This window comes from Salmo salar, chromosome 26 (assembly GCF_965601325.2).
Source record: "Salmo salar chromosome 26, fSalSal1, whole genome shotgun sequence".
Taxonomy (NCBI): domain Eukaryota; kingdom Metazoa; phylum Chordata; class Actinopteri; order Salmoniformes; family Salmonidae; genus Salmo; species Salmo salar.
In genome coordinates this window covers 11,529,779-11,549,360 of record NC_138316.1, presented here as the reverse complement: position 1 = coordinate 11,549,360, position 19,582 = coordinate 11,529,779, and the positions used below count along the sequence as shown (strand labels likewise).

The following is a 19,582-nucleotide window of genomic DNA, read 5'->3' as shown; positions in this document are numbered from 1 at the left end:
ATGGAGGGGAGGGAGAGCTTTGTATGTGTCTCTGTGTGTGAAGTAAAGGTGGTCCAGAGGTTTTTTCCCTTGGGTTGCAAATTTAACATGCTGATAGAAATTTGGTAAGACTGATTTAAATTTCCCTGCATTAAAGTCCCCGGCCACTTGGAGCGCCACCTCTGGGTGAGTGTTTTCCTGTTTGCTTATGGCGGAATACAGCTCATTCAGTGCGGTCTTAGTGCCAGCATCAGTCTGTGGTGTTATGTAGACAGCTACGAAAGAGAGGGGAAAACTCTCTAGGTAGATAGTGTGGTCTACAGCTTATCATGAGATACTCTACCTCAGGCGAGCAATACAGTACCTCAAGACTTCCTTAGATATCGTGCACCTGCTGTTATTTACAAAAATACATAGTCCGTCGCCCCTTGTCTTACCAGATGCCGCTGTTCTGTCCTACCGATACAGGGTATAACCAGCCAGCCGTATGTTGATAATGTCGTCGTTCAGCCACGACTCCGTGAAGCATGAGATATTACAGTTTTGAATGTCCTGTTGGTAGTTTAATCTTCCGCGTAGGTCATCTATTTTATTTTTATTATCCCGGGAAAGCAGTATATCATTCACGTCAGGCTCGTTGGACTCGTTAAAGGAAAATAATTATTCTGCCAGTGAGAAATCGCAGTTCTGATGTCCAGAAGTTATTTTCAGACAGTAGCAGCAACATTATGTACAAAATAAGTAAAAAAATAAGTTACAAACAATGCAAAGAAAAAAACTCAATTGGTTAGGAATACGTAAAACGTCAGCCTTGCTCTCCGGCGCCATCTTCCCATGTATGTATGATCATATTAGAGACACATATTTCCCTCAAATTACACAGACCCACAAAGATTTCGATAATAAATCCAATTTGGAAAAACTCCCATATCTATTAGGTGAAATACCACAGTGTGCCATCACAGCAGCAAGATTTATGACCTGTTGCCAGAAGAAAAGGGCAACCAGTGAAGAACAAACACCATTGTAAATACAACCCATTTTTATGTTTATTTATTTTCCCTTCTGTACTTTAACTATTTGCATATTGTTACAACACTGTATATAGCCATAATATGAAATGTCTCTATTCCTTTGGAACTTTTGTAAGTGTAACGTTTACTGTTAATTCTTTATTTCACTTTTCTTTTATTATCCATTTCAATTGCTTTGGCAATGTAAACATATGTTTCCCATGCCAATAAAACCCATTGAAATGAATTTAAGAGAGAGAGAGAGAGAGAGAGAGAGAGAGAGTGTGTACACAGAGAGCACAGAATATGAGCCAAAAAAGCTTTTGTCATTTGTATTCTCTGAAATGAATTCACTTTTTATCCGACAGAAAAAGGCTATCAGCTTCGAACAGGGCCATACACACTGGTTCCAATATCAGTGGTGGCCATTGTTAATTCAGCCTTTCAGTGTTCATGTCTCTCACCCTGGCACGTATTATAGCTATCAATAACTATCATTCCACGAGAGGGTTTGGCAAATTAAATTTGTTTTGAAAAAAAGAAAGAGAATGTGCAGTCAAAATAATTAGTAATTCCTGTGTGGGTGAGAGAGAGAAGAAAAGTAACAGTAAAAGTGCAAAGGGAAAGCATCTGTGTGGAGGAAGAGGAGGAGGAAGATGAGTAGTAAAAGGCTGCTCAATGAGAGGCAGAGGACAGGTTATTAGAGAGAGGAAGCATGCCCCACCCTACCCCAAACCACCAACCCCAGACCACAGCGCCCCCCCACCAGCAAGATGAAAGCCTGTTTGTGTTTGTGTGTGTTTTCCCCCCTCCCACCTCCAATGTTTGCTCCGGGGAAAGTGTGTGGTAAGTGAGGGCAGAGGGGCACATCTGAACACACATACAAGCTCCTCTCCGCAACTTTGCCCTTTGTCAGGGAGTTGACACTCACGTTTTCGTTCACTCATAGCTCCCTCTCTCGCTCCATATCTCCGCTCTCTACTGTCAACATTCAGACACGCACCCCTGTCTCATTCCATACCTCCCTCTAGGTCCTGTCTGCGGTCCAGTCTAGCCTGTTTGATCCTGCAGTCTGTTAGTTGACAGTCAGTCTCCTCAGAGAAGAGGCCTACATAGGGCCCCTGACCAATGGGCAACCTCTGTTAGCCCCTGCTCGGTCCAGCACCATCCCCACACAACAGCTGTATGTGTTCTACAGAAAATCTAGATGTGTTACAGCTGGACCTGTGGGGATCCAGATCAGGTTTAGCATAGCATCTTCCTCTACGCCACAAGCTGGGCCAAGAGCATGGCCATGGAGCAGGGAACTGGGCTCAGCAGCTCCACATGGACCTGAGGCTTGTTTCTTTAGTTGTATTTGTTCTAGAACAGAAAACCACAGAACATCACCACTCCTTGAAAGAAGAGGCTGGTGTTCTGTAGCACGGAACTAGAACCAACTATTTCTATGTTCTGTACTGTATGTCTGAGAACAGAGCACGGGAGAGAGAGAGAGCGTCTTCGCCCTGTGGGGCTGGGACAGACAGACAGACGAAGCTCTCTCTCACACACACATACACACAGAGAGACATTCATATTCTAAATGGCCAGAAGGGACAATTACTTACGAGACACCATTGAACTGGCTTCGTTCATGGGAAAGGTCTATTAGAATACACGAGGCAGTCAGAGGGATAATTGTGCGTTCGTATTGAGTCACTGCACTGAGAACGGTTACCCTACTGTATGTTGTGGTTACCACATATCTCTTCCATTACCGGGAGAACATCTCATGCAGCGTGTTGGAATGCGCGGCAGATAAACATACTGCACAGATGTGCCTGTCTGCTGATGCTGTGCGCGCGTGTGTGTGTGTGTGTGGGGCGTGCGTGCGTGCGTGCGTGTGTGTGTGTGTGTGGTCATGGATGAGCCATGTGGAGCCCACACACACAGGTCTGTGACCTACATTCGATGGGGCAGCAGTGCCCCCACGGTCCCCACCACAAATCTCCAATAATCACAGCTAGCATCTGCCACAGTCACGGCCACAACTGGACTGTGGCAGGAATAACAGACACACACGCACGCACGCACGCACACACACACACCCCCGCACACGCACACACCCCGCACACGCACACGCACACGCACACGCCCTGGAGATTTCTAAACTCTATACATTACTGCGGAATCCTCACACTCTTCTACTACAGCAAAAAGAGAGAGAGGAAAAAAGGACATTATCTTCAATCTCCTTCCTCTTTTGTCTCTGACATAATACCTGGTTCCATCTCGTTGTGTCCTTGAAGCACCTCCTATCTCTCTCTCTCTCTCCTTTCCTACACTATAGTGTATTTCCTCCCTCTGTCCCCGGCGGTGTGTGTCTGTGTGTGTGTCCTGCCCTAGGTGGGCCCCTGTGGTCTAAGGAGGATGTAGGATCACTAGGATGTGCCCCTCACTGCTTTTACAGGCCAGACAGGAAGCAACCAACCCTGTCAGCTCATTAAAAATGTCAACGCCTGGTGGGGTCACACACACACACACACACACACACACACACACACACACACACACACACACACACACACACACACACACACTTGTATAATCACACACACTTGCACACACATACACACAAATGCACACGCGGGGGGGGGGCGGCAAACACGCACAAACGCACACACACACACACACACACACACACACACACACACACACACACACACACACACACACACACACACACACACACACACAGACTGTACACACACACACACAGGCACACACCCATAAACACACACACACACACACACTGTACACACAGAGTACAAGAGCCACACCAAATAGGGCCTAGTATTCCATATCCCTAGAAAATGTAGCTTCATTATAAGGCCTACAGTCTGTATTGTCCCTCTGCTCATGCCATAAAACAAGGCTGAGTGTTCCCCCTAGTAAGGCTTCTGAAAGGAGCTCAGCACAGTCTCCTAACAATGCCCAGAGCCCCCAGCCAAAAAGAACCCTGCTGCCCAGCCGCCTGCCACATCTTCTCTCTCTTGTATCATAAACCAAGCCTTTGTTCTCCCCTCCTCACATTATCCGCTGGGATGATGCTCCATTCATCTCCATTCATCTCCATCTCTGCTCCCTAAACACAGCTAATTCAGGGATGAAAACTCTTCAAAGTTCACAGAGAATGTAACTTCACGCACGGTATCAAGCAACTTTTGAAACAGTAAACAAATGTATTAAAGCTGATAACATCTTATCAAGGGACTGTCAATAAAATCACATCCCTGTTGGCACGGAGTGTGACCTAAGAGGATCTGTTCCCTTAACTCGTATCCAAGTATAACTGATGTTCTTCACTCACCTAAAGGAACACGTACACACAGGCACACACACACACACACACTTCACTCTGTGGATTCTTTAACTGGATGCGTGCATGACAATCTGTCCACACAACAACAGGAGGAGTGATCCCCTAATCACAAATCTGTCTCCTTATCCTCCTCTGGAAAGGCTGCCCTCCAAAGATGAACCCAAATCAGCTGGGATACCCCCATCCCCACACTCACAGACGCATTCAAAACGTACACCACACACACACACACACACATATCAACTCCCGTGTCCTCAGAGCTCGCTCGCTCGCTCACACACACACACACACACACACACACACACACACACACACACACACACACACACATATCTGGAAGCTCACATACCTCTGGTGTTGGTGGCCATGTCCGCCACCTTCTGAAAGGCATCCAGGAAGGCCACTGCTGCCAGCACTGTGGTCCTGAGAGCAGAGCGGGACAGAGCAGACAGGACAGACACATGATTGGCACCAGTTCACAACCACAGTCATTTCAACATAAACAGACATAGTCAGCAGATCTGGCGCCTCAGAACAGACAGAGGGGGATTACATTGTTGTCAATGGCACTGGCTGGGATTCTCAGTGACGGGCACAGCTCTAGTAGACACAGGACAGTGGCTGGGGCTTACCTGAGCTGGGAGTGCAGTTTGGTGGCCTTGGCACTGAAGTCTTCCCATACTGGGTATGAACACTGGGAATAAATAAATAAAAAGGGACACGTTAGAAGGACATTAATGATCTGTACAAATATCTGACAGGACCTTTGACCGTTTTCACTCACAACTCACATACAACACAAGTCAACATTGTATGCTCTAGATCTGTATTTGCGCACTACACTCTTAGAAAAATAAGGCGCTATCTAGAACCTGAAAGGGTTCTTCGGCTGTCCCCATAGGAGAACTCTTTGAAGAACCATTTTTGGTTCCAAGTAGAATCATTTCAGTTCCAGGTGGAACCCTTTTGGGTTCCGTGTAGATGGTTCTTCAAAGGGTTCTCCTATGGGGACAGCCAAAGAACCCCCTTTTTTCAAAGCGTGCAATATAAAATAAGCACTTTACGTGCAGCATTGCACCTCCCGTGAGGAGCAGAATATTCTGGCTAAAATGTCTGTGTTCCCTGGTCTGAGTCATCACTGTCTGTGATTGGGCAACACATCCTCTGTTTCCACCAGCCCCCGGCACCGGCAGATATCAAAGGAAGCAATGAATGGCAACGCAAATAAAACACGATATTTGCACCCCAAAATGACCGTGTGAAGTTCTCTTCTTTTTTTCCCCCTATATAGGTGTCATTTCCTCTTTGTTCACACCCATTATCACACACAAATGATCCACAAGGTAAATAGTAGTAAATGCAGTGGAGGCTGCTGAAGGGAGGACAGCTCATAATAATGGCTGAAACGGAGTGAATGGAATGGCATCCATCAAACACATGGAAACCATGTGTTTGATACCATTCCGCTCCAGCCATTACCACGGACACGTCCTCCCCAATTAAGCTGCCACCAACCTCCTGTGAGTACATGGTGTTACATGTTGACAATAACATCTCTTCTACCTGCAGGGCAGAGTGTGTTTCGAGCCCTCCGCGCCTCTCTGCCTTTGTTGTCAGACGCTACGGCCCGGATTTGAGAGCAGCAGATCAGACCGCTGTGTGTCCAAGGCTGAAATAAGCCTCACTCCACTGCACAGCTGGGGGTTGGAGATCTACATGAGCAAGTACCCCCAAGTCCCCCCGCCGTCTCCAAACCCCCAGCATGCAGGGAGAGAGAGGGGGAGAGGGGATAAGAACCAGGGAGATAGCGGGAGGGAAAGACAAAAGAGACCGGAGAGAAGGGAAAGGGGGATATGGTGGAAAGGGAAAGAGAATGGATGAGAGGGAGACAGGAAAGAGAGAGGATGAAGAGGAGCATTCAAGGGACAGGACCCGACCGGAGCAGAGGAGCAGGGATGTCACGGGGGCTACAGCGGGCGTCTCGCCCTTTGATCTGACGTCTCATTCCTGGTGTTTGACGTCAGTTAATTTGGTCCGAAATCAGAGCAGCATTTCCCTGCGGTCCCCCGTCTGTGTTTGAAGTGCTCTAATCTTGCAATGTTGCAAGCCTGACGTCTGTCAGGAGAGGCCTTCTGGATAGGAGATACGGAGCGGGCGACGCCTCCTCTCCATTACAATCACACCAGCCCATCCCTCATTACCATATTAGGCCATTTTAATCCAATTGAGGGGATCCTGGCGGTGCCTGATAGTGTAACGATTGTTTATTAGGTTCATTGTAGGCCTGGGGATATTTTATTTCCCATCCTCCTCAATGAATCACTCACTCACTCCTACTCGACTTGCAACATGACCCACAAACAATGGGATAAGTACCTCTCTCCATCCATCCAGCCGCCTGGATGGTTCCCAGGTAAAGAGAGCAGGCTATTTTTCCTTTAGCTTAACCAAGTGGAAAAACAGCCATTAAAGGTGCATTCTAATCAGAAAAAAAAGAAAACAATCCAGAGGCAGAGGAAGACTGACGATGCAGAGTAAAGACAACAAAAAGGAAGAAGAAACAAATCTTTCTGCATTGTTTTTTTATTTTACCTTTATTTAACTAGGCAAGTCAGTTAAAAGAACAAATTCTTATTTACAATGACAGCCTACCCCAGCCATACCCTCCCATAACCAGTACGACGCTGGGCCAAATTGTGCGCCCCCCTATGGGCCTCCCGATCACGGCCGGTTGTGATACAGCCGGGTCTGTAGTGACGGGTCTGTAGTGACGCCTCTAGCACTGCGATGCAGTGCCTTAGACCGCTGCGCCACTCTGGGTTCACATTACGGCATTGACATTGCATTGCTGTTTGCGTCGCTGGAAGTCAAGGCATACAAACAGTAGCATCACATAACTGCAAAGTTGATAGAACCTTTAGAGTGAGTGACAGTGTTCTGCCAGGGCAGGCTGGCTGCCACTCCTCAAAAGGACCCTCAGCCACTGATAACATGCTATTGCATCACCACTTCCTCTTCTGCACATAAAGACATCCTCACAGTAGTGACAGCACCCAGAAAACTCCATAGTAACACATCTCATGCCTGACTACCCCTAGACATGCAGCGCATTAACTCTCCCTTCCACCAGCTCTCGCTAACTCCTCAAAAAGGTTAAAGGTGGTAGGTTGCATGATGGGCTAGCTGGACTCTGTGGAACTCTCCGGGGAGTTTACAGTCCAGTGGCCTATATCTGTGCTCAGCGGACTTGAATTCTGTTCTGTTGTTTTAGCGAACCCACCATATTTACTTGAGCAAATGAAAAGCTCACAGCTTCATCTCTTTGTTCCTTTGTTCTCTGGAGGATGACATAAACCATGGATTAGCCCAATTCCAGCTCTTTAAAATCGGGCCAATTCAGACTTTTAAAGAGATATAAACCATCCACACAATAGAGGCTAATTTCACAGTTCTTTATGCTAATATAATAGATCCCATTTTGGATGTGCTGGAAAGGATACAGTCGACATTCCCTCTATAGCAACTGTATGAGACAAGGAACCAATGGTGATTCCCTAGCTTACTAAGAAGCCCCTTTACAGGCTGTCGGAACAAGGACAGGGCACAGACAGGGAAGGGAAGGGCTAATAGACGCATACGGCTAAGCTTCATTAAGTAATTGGAAGCAGAGCTACGCGTACAAACGCGAGCAACCACAACGTCTACTACCTCACGTTGCGTAATCTCCAGATCAGGGGAGCTCCTGCTACTTAGATCCAGGAAAGTAGACTCCTCCAAGGGCTTTACCGTATCAGCAGACCAAATGTGTTCAGCTGGAGTGCTGGACGAAGGCAATGCACATGACACCTTTGATTGAACAGAAATGTTCACTAAGTCACAGGAGGTTGGTGGCACCTGAATTGGGGAGGACGGGCTTGTGGTAGTAGCTGAAGCGGGAATCAGTGGAATGGTGTCAAACACATCAAACACTTGGGTTCCATGTGTTTGATGCCATTCCATTAGCTCCTTTCCAGACATTATCATGAGTCGTCCTCCCCTCAGTAGCCTCCACTGCACTAAGTGTTATGTCAAGTTTCAGGACAAAAGATAGAATGTCTCCGCTACTGATATGAACAGCGCAAACACTGGATTGGAGTTTTCTCAGTAACTTTTACATTGCCCGAGGATAGACACCGTGACGAATCTCAAAGTGCCTGTGAGCTACAATTGCGTGCCTCTGCTCTTACGAGAAATTGATCGCCTTCTGTAACTTTAAGAAACATTGCCTTGTGCCTTGTAATTCCATTACCAAAAACCTGCATATCTTTAAGATATTTTCTCTCTTTTCTCTCCCTCATGAGGGAGGATAATAAAGTTCACAGAAGTAACAAGTAAAGGTAGACCTACGAATTAGTTATAGTGTTTTTACTGATACCAATTTTGTTTATTAATTAGTACATTTTGTTTTGTTTATGGATTATTAAGTAATTAAAAAAGTAACAAAATTACACAAACCACAGTTGGGTCATCTGCTACTGTCCTCCCTTCCACTGGCATACTTTTATATTCAGCTCATAACTGTTGGTTTTTCCCCGCTTTCTGACATCTGGTACTCAAAGCAAAACTGTGAAAACAGTCTGGACAACCACTCCCTCTCACTTTCCCTGTCTCCAACTCTTTCTTTCTCTCTCTCTCTGCCGCTCCCTCTCTCTCTCTCTTTCTTCTCCCTCTCTCTCCAGCTAATGTCACCTCTCGCCGCTCTTACTGACACCTACCATGACACATACTACCACCTGCCCTCTTTACATTTACTGTAACAAGCATCCTCGCCCACTGAACACCGACTGACACCGGATGTCCACGGACATTGAAACGTAGTTGAACTTTGGTCAGTCCGCCCTGGCAGGACCAAATCTGAACCAGTCATAGATGTCTATGTTTCACAAGTTTGGAGAGTACAGTTCAGTACAGTAGAGCACAGTACAGTACAGTAACTAAAAGTACATTACAGTAGAGTACAGTACAATAATAGCTAGACTGTAGAATAATATCCAAATATGCAAAAGAAGGATATTGCATATTTCTACCTTTCTATACCTATTCAGGATACATCACCAGGAAGCGAATGCTATTCATATCCATAATTATGCATTTCTGTACATTACACATCAGGGACCCATGATGTAATTGAGTTACCATAATTCTGTTCCTGGATGCAAATCCACTTCACCTACTGTAGTTCAATAACTCAAGGTGTCATGTCATGGCTAACACTCCATTCTTTCCGCAGACATGTTTGAATTGTAATCTTTGAAAATGTAAACATTTTTATGTCAATAACAAATGACTTCTGGGTAACAATTAAAATGGTCAAAAATAAACAAAAATGACCAAAAATGACTTCTTAGCATAGACCAATGTGTCAAGCAAGAATTTTGCTAGGACGGTCTGGGAGTGGGGAGGGTATAACTGAAAACGAGTTGTTATTGGCAGAGGTTTAGAACAATATTTCTTATTGGTCAATTAACAAACGTACTGTCTGGTGATGTCACCAGGTAGGCCAAAACTCCAACCCACCAAAACAGGAAATTTCAGGTGGTCTTTTCAAACAGCTCTTACATTTAAAGGGAAATATCATCATTTTCACAATATTATTCAAAACCTCATAGTGTGGAAATATACATATAAAACACAGTAAAAATCTAATGTTTGACTGCCCTGGGTTTTTAACAGAGTTTTTGGAAAATGTGGTCACATAAAAAACTAAAGTTGAACTTTGCTTCTGCACTGTTCTTCCAGTAAATGTGTTTTTGTGAAATGTTCTGTGTAAATTGTTCAAAGTAGTCCTGGTGCATAGAGTGGCATGGTCTGTTAAACTTTCAAATCGATGGTTTTTGTTTGGCTTACATTTTAAAGTGAAAAATCTGAGTCAAAGCATAATTCTGTAACTGCGAAATGGCCTAAATATAACCTCTGGATCCAGTCTTCTCCATCCCCCTGCACTGTACGTGAATACTATTGACTCTGTCCCCACCGTTGTTGCTCCACACCGACTAAATACACTGCTGGGTTCTTACCTGACGATAGATACACAAATAGGCGCCTTAGGTTACCTTTACATCATGTTGGCAAATCATTGCTCTCAAATGACATCGGGATACAAGCAGCAAGTTGTTGTCAGATGAAACAGAACGATTGCGTGTTGCATAATTTATGAGGGAGACGATCTTACCAATCTAAACATAGTAATAAAAACCAAACTATCCTGCCCGGCCTTTCTACCGTGGGACAAGGTTAATCATAGTCTCTGTTGATGTCTTTAGAATTTTGAAATATGTGAATGCATTTGCTACATTCTCCCGAGCTTGACCTTATACTTCCCAGATATCACAAACAGATAAGGCGAGACCCAATGCTCCCACTAATTTCTCGTTACTTTTTGTTTCTTCAGCCATGAAAAAAAAAAAACGGGAGATGAGGATGGAGGTGAGTTGAGCTACCCAGAGAGATGGAGGGATGGCCGGTGGAGGTTGATGACTATGGGTGTCTCTGGCTGAGGCCTGGGCTGCTCAGTGTGTCTCAGTAGTGTCAAGCACTGCCAGGCGCTTGATAAAAATAGCAGGTTTGGTTCAATCTCATAACCCCCACCCACGCAATACATCGCACTCGCTGGTGTAAATGAATGATGGGGGGGGGGAATAATCTCCCTCTTCACCATTTACCACAGCAGCCTGCAGCCTTGCAGAAATGAATAATGGAAATCGCTTAATATGAAAAGGCACAGCTTCTTCCTCCATGTCTGTCTCTCTCTCTCTCTCTCTCTCTCTCTCTCTCTCTCCATCCCGGTCTCGCTCTCAATCTATATCTGTCTCTTTCTGTATCACGTTGGGCCTTTCGTTCTCTCTCATATGTTCTCTCGTCCTTTCTTACCATCATCTCCCTTCTTTCTTCTAGTTGTCCATCTTAGCTCCCTAACTCACCATCTCCCTCTCCATCCCAGGTCTAGTTGTCCCAGGTCTCCAATGTTGCATGTGTGTAGTGGCTGTGGGTGCGACACTCAGCCTAATTGAAATGGGAGTCTTCACTGAGGTCCACTCTGAGATACTGCCACCACTCTGAGATACTGTATATCGTGGCATTAAAATACATGACAGGTCTGTGATGGAAAAGCAGGTAGCATTTTGTAGCACTCTCATTGGTGCGGACGGTCGCCGACGGCTGTCCATCATGCAGAGACAGTGAGGAACGCAGATGTGTCCTGTTGGAGGTCGGGGTGTACTTGAGGATATGGGTCAGCATCATCCTCCTTTTTGCCTGGACCCAAACATTGTCAGTAAGCCCCATAGTAACATCTAGGGGTATAGTGAATGGAAAACCACACTAAATACTTTTGCATGAGAGAACAGTGGAGACTGGATTTTGTTCCTCCAGTAGGTAGATTTTATTTTTTACAGTGCAAATTTTTTTATTTGAAACCATTTCTTTCCCCCGTTCTTTACTTATCAATGCGCTGAGTGGTTTTACAGTCAACAAATGAATGTGATGAGATGAGTCTGACAGGCCCGACAAAGCCTGCGCTGAGAACCACTGGCACTGTCCCAATGTGATTTCTCAATCTGAAACCAGTCGATTCATCTCTAACGAGCCTAACGAGAGACAGAGAACACATGCTCATTTACAGACCCAGGGCCCTGCACGTTGTCATGGCATCATTGGCCCCTACAAAGGGATGATCATTTGGGGGAGCACGGACACATGAGTCACGAGGATGGCTGTCCTCTCTGGTCCTCTGCCTCTCGGCCCAAAGGCAGTGTCCAGAAATGGGTCATACGTGCAGCAGTTAACACGCATTCTGAGAAATGCTGTGGGATCTCCCCAGGTTAGCCAGACACACACACACACACACACACACACACACACACACACACACACACACACACACACACACACACGCAGCACCTGTATGGGGTTGTTTCAATTCTTTAAGTCATGGGAAGAAACTGTCAAGACTTTGCATGTATTTTGGAAAGCACAAGCTTTGTGGTTCATCCCACATTCATCTGTTTGTTAACGTTGTTGCCACTCTGACACAAAGACGAGACGACACAACAGTATACATAGACAAACACTCACAAGCCACGCTACAAAGAAGACAATCAGAGGAAAAATAAACATCTGACTACCACATGACCAATAACACACACACACACACACACACACAAACTAGGAATCGTCAAAAAGACACAGAACTTGACAAGGCAATCATTCCAGAATAGTCTGGTGCACAAACACACACACACACACACACACACACACATAAACACTCTTGAGCCAGATGGTCGGGTCTTGTTGTGTGAAGGCAGCATGCCTGTCTGAGACAGACTGGTATGCACACCTTGGAAAGAAGTGTGGCAGAGCCTGAGAATGTAAACAGACGATGAATCCAGCTGGCAAACAGACCATGTCATGGACTTCTCCTGCCTCCCGTCTTCACTCTAGTCCCAGGTACCCCCCCCCGACTCTGTCTGTCTCTACTGGCACTGCACTGAGCGTGTGGTCAGCACACACTGGGCCAGCCTATAGAGAGACAAGCTGACCATGAATGTGACACCCTGTGCTTTCAAATCAAAATCCCCTCCATCCTTGCTCTGTCACCACACATAATAACCATGTAATAACTAGACATAGCCCTGAGGGCTGTAGCCTACACTGCCAGACAGCCAGCCCCCTCGCACACATATATTCCCGCCTCTGTCTCCTTAAAACGGGCACACACACACACCCCACCTATACAGTCATGAAGTAAGATGTGCAAACAAAGGACTACTCACTCTCGCTTCCACATTATACCATACGGCGGGGGGGGGGGGGGTTGTAACGCGCATCCCTTTTCAGTGAAACATCTGACTCGTGTACCGTATATGCTAATTTCAGAGAGGCCTCCGGTTCACTCGTGGCGGCACGGTGCTGTGTCGCGCCGTACCGTACAATTAAGAGGTGTCCTACATGCAGCCGACTGTGTCCTCAGCGCAGTTGTGTTGCCGGCTATTGCACCGGGCATGTCTGCTGCAGTGTGAACAAAGAGAAAGCCTGGTAAACAGCCAGTGATTCTAGGAGAGGAGACACATATGAGAAGTGACTGGGCATGCCCTATGGGGGTGTCAATTCCCCCTGCAACAAAGGGATAGTGAGGGACAGAGGGAGGGGAAAAACCTCCTCCGGGTTGAAACACTTTACCCGGGACATGGATCAATCGCACGCATATGTAAACGTGACCTGTCACACGTAAGGAATGCATTCCCCAAGGTGTTAAGTCTATAGCGCATCATTCAATGTATTTGCATTTCATTGCTCAGCGAAGAGATGTTTTGTCTTGAGCCGTCATGGGGGCATACATCAGCTGGAGAGGATAATATTTGTTCAGAGACGGCATGACAGCACTGTTATGCCACTGTTAAACTCAGCGCAAATAACATCTTAAGCATAGCCAGCCATAAAGACACAAGTAGTTGAGGACCTCCTCTCGCATGACAATCCCTGTCCAACAACAGGGTATCCTCGGGTCTCCGTGTGTGTGTGTGTGTGTTTTCCTCTCTTCTGCCACCAACAACAGCAGTCCTTTGAGAGGTGGGTCATTAGTGACAACATGAGGTTGTCATGAGGTTGTCATGAGGTTGTCTGGGGTTACATGAGAGCACAGCAGTCAGCCAGTGGCTTCGAGATATTACCATGTGGCATCTCACTCTGCTGTGGGGACACCCACTAAAGACTACTGCAATGGCCAACCTGAGACGCCAAGTGACCAATGGAGGAGGATGGATGCTGCGGAAGTTACTACTTGACCCATGTGTTAGTGTCCTCCATCATGGTGTAAGAGATCAGATGAAGACCATGGGAAATGTTTTTTTTTAAATGAATGAGATGAGTGTGTCAGAGAGAGAATAGCGAGAGAGAGAGAGAGCGAGAGAATGGTGGATGTGGGGGAGAGAGATGTAACCATGAGAGCGGGGGTCACCGGTTCTTCCTTTAGGATGTTGTTAATCTGAGGCTGCAGTCTGACGTGTCCCTAGCTCCTTCAAAACCCCTATGATGTTCACAGATATAGATGGTCAGTGCAGGAATAATAACCATTCAGAACACCAGCTTTACTCCATCCTTATTCACATGAGACTGGGACCCGGATGGCATAGAAATCCCTTGACGCAGCTTCAAACCCACGATTTCTCACACAGTGGAAAGCAAAGGCACGGATGATGAGATGGAAACAACAGTAGTCATGTTACTGGTCCCAAGTCTGCACTATGATTTCCTGTTCAAAGAGTAAGACTGTCCACATACTAAGTGTGCCAAATAATCTGTTGGTTAGTCACAGTGGGTGTGGCTAGGAGTCTGGCTCGCTGTCTTCTCATCTGGATCATCGCTGCTCTACCCAGAGAAGAAGGCCAGAACATACTGCAGGCTAGGTCTACACCATGGGCCATTCAGACAGACACAGTGGTGTGCACTACTGGACGCGTGATGGCTTTCGAGGTGCTCATGCTTGTCTCACACGGTCTCTTTAAAAAAAAAAAATCAGCTTGGCAGAAAATCAATGGTGCTGCTTTCTACAAAATGGGAGAGCTCATAACAGCGGTTTTTATTACCGGCACGCAAAAAAAAAAAGCATGGGACGTGAAGATGGCATGGTTAAATCTGAGAGTTTAACATTCATTTCTTTGTGTTATTAAAATCTGAATACATGCACATTTATTCAATCATACGTTTTCCATATGGTTATAATCCATATCGTGTTCGAATACACATGCTTACCCTAACACACACGGAGTCATTGCCTACACGATGACGAGGTTTAACCTGATCTATGCAGAGTAAACCAACGCTCTGACACACACATAGCACATGCAATGGTGATCGAGCAATTGGATTCAATTATAGTAGCTGTCAAAACAACATTTCCAAAGCAATGACGCGACAAATGCGCAAACCTTGCTGGGGAAAGTCACTATCAGGTGGCCTATCGCCGCACTGTGACAGAATAACGGTTCAATGTCCTCGAGGGTGAAAACAAGCAGCTCACAAATGCAGGCAAAAAAAATAATAATGTTGCGAGCATAATTATGCCCGACATACCTTCATATCATTGACAATCGCCTGGAATAGTCCACCTAACGCCCCGCACTCCTTCTCCACCGTCTCCATGTTCACTAAATCCAGGGTTCACCAAATACTGACAGGGCACAAAACCCCACCAAATGTATTTCCACGGTAGAAATAGCGATTGCGGAGCCTTGTTCTTCTCTCCTTCCCTGTCTGTGCCCAGCGTGAAAGACAGGATGAGGACGTGTGTTTAAAAGAGAAAGGATACACAAATACGGTACAATTATTGTTGTCGACTGTCGGCTCGCTCCCCGTGTCCGTAGAACACCAAGCGAGTGATGATGAGAGAAGAGAGAGGTCACTCTCTCTCTGCGGGTCTTGAGCCCGAGTTAGGAGGTAAAGCATGCAGAGGGCACCGCGATGTACACTCTCATCTTCGGATAGCAAGGAAAAATCGAGTTGGGTTGATGAGAGGTAATAGCTCCGGAGTGATGTATCAAAATGTGAGACAGTAGGTTGGTGAATAGGCCTACCCGGGGAGCACGAGGCTACCGGTGATTGGAGAAGAGGCAGTGGGGCTGTGCGGCGGATTGAGCAGATCCAGTAATTCGATCTATGGGAATCGAAAGGGGCCGGACAGCTCTCTTGTCACATGGAGGTGGTGTTTGGAGGGAGGGGTTAACCGCGGGGGTGCATGCGCGCACACACACACACACACAGACAGACAGACAGACTAGCCCATCAAACATTTCAATGCGATAGCGGAGAAACGTCAAATAGATGTAGCTACCAGCAAACAATGGCATGGGGACGCATGGCGAATGCGCCTGTGCGCAGGGGAAATTCTTTGTGATGCCTCAATTGTGGTTCAATTCATTAGAGCGTTTCACACATTGTGGCTATTACACAACACTACAGGATCAACAAACATGCTTTCTATTATGTTTGATATAAAAACCAATGGGGCCTTGAATAGCCTTTTGAATTATTAAACCTAAACAAACAAAAATATGCTGTCTGATACAAACCCGTTTGTAGACTGGTCGTTAAACCTTGATTAATTAGTCTACAGTGTAATATCTGAGTTAATATGCAGTCCACTGCGTAACTATATTATAATCATCTCATCCGTTCTTGGATAGAGAACTTTTTTCTGCATATTCACACAGTCAATCCTCCTCTGTATTATAAATAATGTTCCACTCATTCCCTGTGCCTCATTCATTGACATTGTGGTAATGGATTTGGTCTCTTGCTTACCTTTATGACATTTAAAATCAAATACAATTTTATTTGTCACAGGTGCCGAATACAACAGTGAAATGCTTACTTATAAGCCCTTAACCAACAATGCATTTTTTTTTTCAAGTAAGGCAATTTGGGGTAAAAAAAAAAAAGAAAGTCATGTATAAAAAAAGGAACAAAATAATAATGAAGCTATATACAGGGGGTAACTGTAAGGAGTCAATGTGTGGGGGTACAGGATAGTCAAGGTCATTTAGGTAATATGTACATGTAGGCAGGGGTAAAGTGACTTTGCATAGATAATAAACAGCGAGTAGCAGCAGCGTAAAAAAGGGGGTCAATGCAAATAGTACAGGTAGCCATTTGATTAACTGTTTAGCAGGTGTTCCTTTTGTCCAGTGAGAAAGGGCAGTGTGGAGTGCAATAGAGATTGTGTCGTCTGTGGATCTGTTGGGGTTGTATGTGAATTGTAGTGGGTGTAGGGTTTCTTGGATGATGGTGTTGATGTGAGCCATGACCAGCCTACAGACATGAGTGCTACCGGGCAGTATCCATTTAGGCAGGTTACCTTGGTGTTTTTGGGCACAGGGTCTGCTTGTAACATGTAGGTAGGTATTACAGACTTGGTCAGGGAGAAGTTGAAAATGTCAGACAATTGCCTGTTGGTCAGCACATGCTCTGAGTACGTGTCCTGGTAATCTGTCTGAACCTGCGGCCTTGGGAATGTTGACCTGTTGAAAGGTCTTACCCACATCGGCTACAGAAAGTAGCATAGCGGGATTTCTTAAGCATCTGGATTAGTGTCCCACTCCTTGAAAGCTGCATCTCTAGCCTTTAGCTCAGTGTTCATGTTGCCTGTAATCCATGGCTTCTGGTTGGGATATGTACGTACAGTCATCTGTGGGGACGACGTTGCCAATGCACTTATTGATGAAGCCAGTAACTGATGTGGTATACTCCTCAATGCCATCAGATGAATCCCAGAACATATTCCAGTCTGTGCTACAGTAGCAAAACAGTCCTGTAGCTTAGCATTTGTGTCATCTGACCACTTCCGTATTGAGCAAGTCACTGGTAGTTCCTGCTTGAGTTTTTGTTTGCAAGCAGGAATCAGGAGGATAGAATAATGGTCAAATTTGCCAATGGAGGGCAAGCTTTGTACGCATCTCTGTGTGTGGAGTAAAAGTGGTCTAGAGTTTTTGTTCCTCTGGTTGCACATGTGACATGCTGGTAGAAATTAGATCAAATGGATTTAAGTTTCCCTGCATTAAAGTCCCTGCCCACTAGGAGCGTCACTTCTACTTGAGCATTCTCTTGTTCGCCTATGACAGCTCGTTGAGTGTGATCTTAGTGCCTGCATTGGTTAGTGATGGTAAATAGACAGCAACGAAAAATAGATTAAAACTCTTGGTAAATAGAATGGTCTACAGCTTATCATGAGGTACTTTACCTCAGGTGAGAAAAACCTTGAGACTTCCTTAATATTAGAGATTGCACTGTTACTGACAAATCGACACAGACCACCACCCTTCGTCTTACCGGAGGTTGCTGTTCTGTCTTGCCAATGCACGAAAAACCCAGCCAACTCTATATTATCTATGTCCTCATTCAGCCACGACTCAGTGAAACATAAGATATTATAGTTAATGTTCCATTGGTAGGATAGTCTCGAACGGAGCTCATCCAGTTTATTCTCCAGTGATTGCGCATTCACCATGGGGACTTGACTTTAACATTAATCTGAAGACTGTTATCTAATTACCTAACTATGTTTAATTGTTACCCAATTAAATTAATCATGTAACTCATTAGGATCAGGGACACCACGAGAGCGGTTCTTTAAAGAGTTACCATCTCCTGAATTAAACTCTAAAATGTCTTTACCTATCACATCTATAAACAGTCAACTTATTAATCATAACCTCTTATCATGTCATCATTCTGAACTGTCGTAACCTCCTTGCATCTGCAAAAACCAGAGCCTTACTTATCATTCAGTACCTGTAACGTATACGCTGGGAGTTGGAAAGCAAGTGCAGGTGGTGAGTTTCTAACAATATAACACACACGAGTAGTGTATACACAAGAAACACAAACAATACTGACTGGGGAAAGAACCTAAGGGAGGGGGGGATTTGCCTCAATCCAAATCCTCCCCTCCAGCAGGGAAATGCCTTTCCCTTCCCATGCCTCAGCGTCCCTGGTCCCATTTGTCCATTTATCCATTGACTTTGTTATTTAAAAGTTGAAGTCGGAAGTTTACATACACTTAGGTCGGAGTCATTAAAACTCGTTTTTCAACCACTCCCCAAATTTCTTGTTAAAAAACCATAGTTTTGGCAAGTCAGTTAGGACATCCACTTTGTGCATGACACAAGTAACTTTTCCAACAATTGTTTACAGACAGATTATTTCACTTATAATTCACTGTATCACAATTCCAATGGGTCAGAAGTTTACATACACTAAGTTGACTGGGCCTTTAAACAGCTTGGAAAATTCCAGAAAATGATGTCATGGTTTTAGAAGCTTCTGATAGGCTAATTGACACTATTTGACTCAATTGGAGGTGTACATGTCGATGTATTTCAAGGCCTACCTTCAAACTTAGTGTTTCTTTGCTTGACATCATGGGAAAATCAAAAGAAATCAGAAAAAAATTGTAGACCTCCACAAGTCTGGTTCATCCTTGGGAGCAATTTCCAAACACCTGAAGGTACCACGTTCATCTGTACAAACAATAGTACGCAAGTATAAACACCATGGGACCACGCAGCCATCATACTGCTCAGGAAGGAGACGCGTTCTGTCTCCTAGAGAAGAACGTTCTTTTGTGCGAAAAGTGCAAATCAATCCCAGAACAGCAAAGGACCTTGTGAAGATGCTGGAGAAAACCGGTACAAACATA

The 19,582-nt window shown here is 45.3% G+C and overlaps 1 protein-coding gene across 4 annotated transcripts in view; it reads right to left on the bottom strand.

Annotated features, from left to right (window-relative positions):
* LOC106587150 (protein MTSS 2) overlaps positions 1 to 16,089 on the bottom strand; it is a 92,517-nt gene extending 76,428 nt beyond the window's left edge. For 2 of the 4 annotated variants that reach the window (XM_014175218.3, XM_014175222.3), the window contains exons 1-3: positions 15,463 to 16,087; positions 4,986 to 5,047; positions 4,703 to 4,776 (exon numbers count right to left, since the gene is read on the bottom strand). In XM_014175218.3, coding sequence (XP_014030693.1) covers positions 4,703 to 4,776; positions 4,986 to 5,047; positions 15,463 to 15,531 — 205 coding nt within the window. In that variant the 5' untranslated portion in view covers positions 15,532 to 16,087. Of the gene's footprint in view, positions 1 to 4,702; positions 4,777 to 4,985; positions 5,048 to 15,462 lie in introns of all 4 variants that reach the window. The other 2 variants (XM_014175220.3, XM_082969407.1) reach the window with 2 other exon arrangements.
* Between the last annotated feature and the right edge of the window lie 3,493 nt (positions 16,090 to 19,582).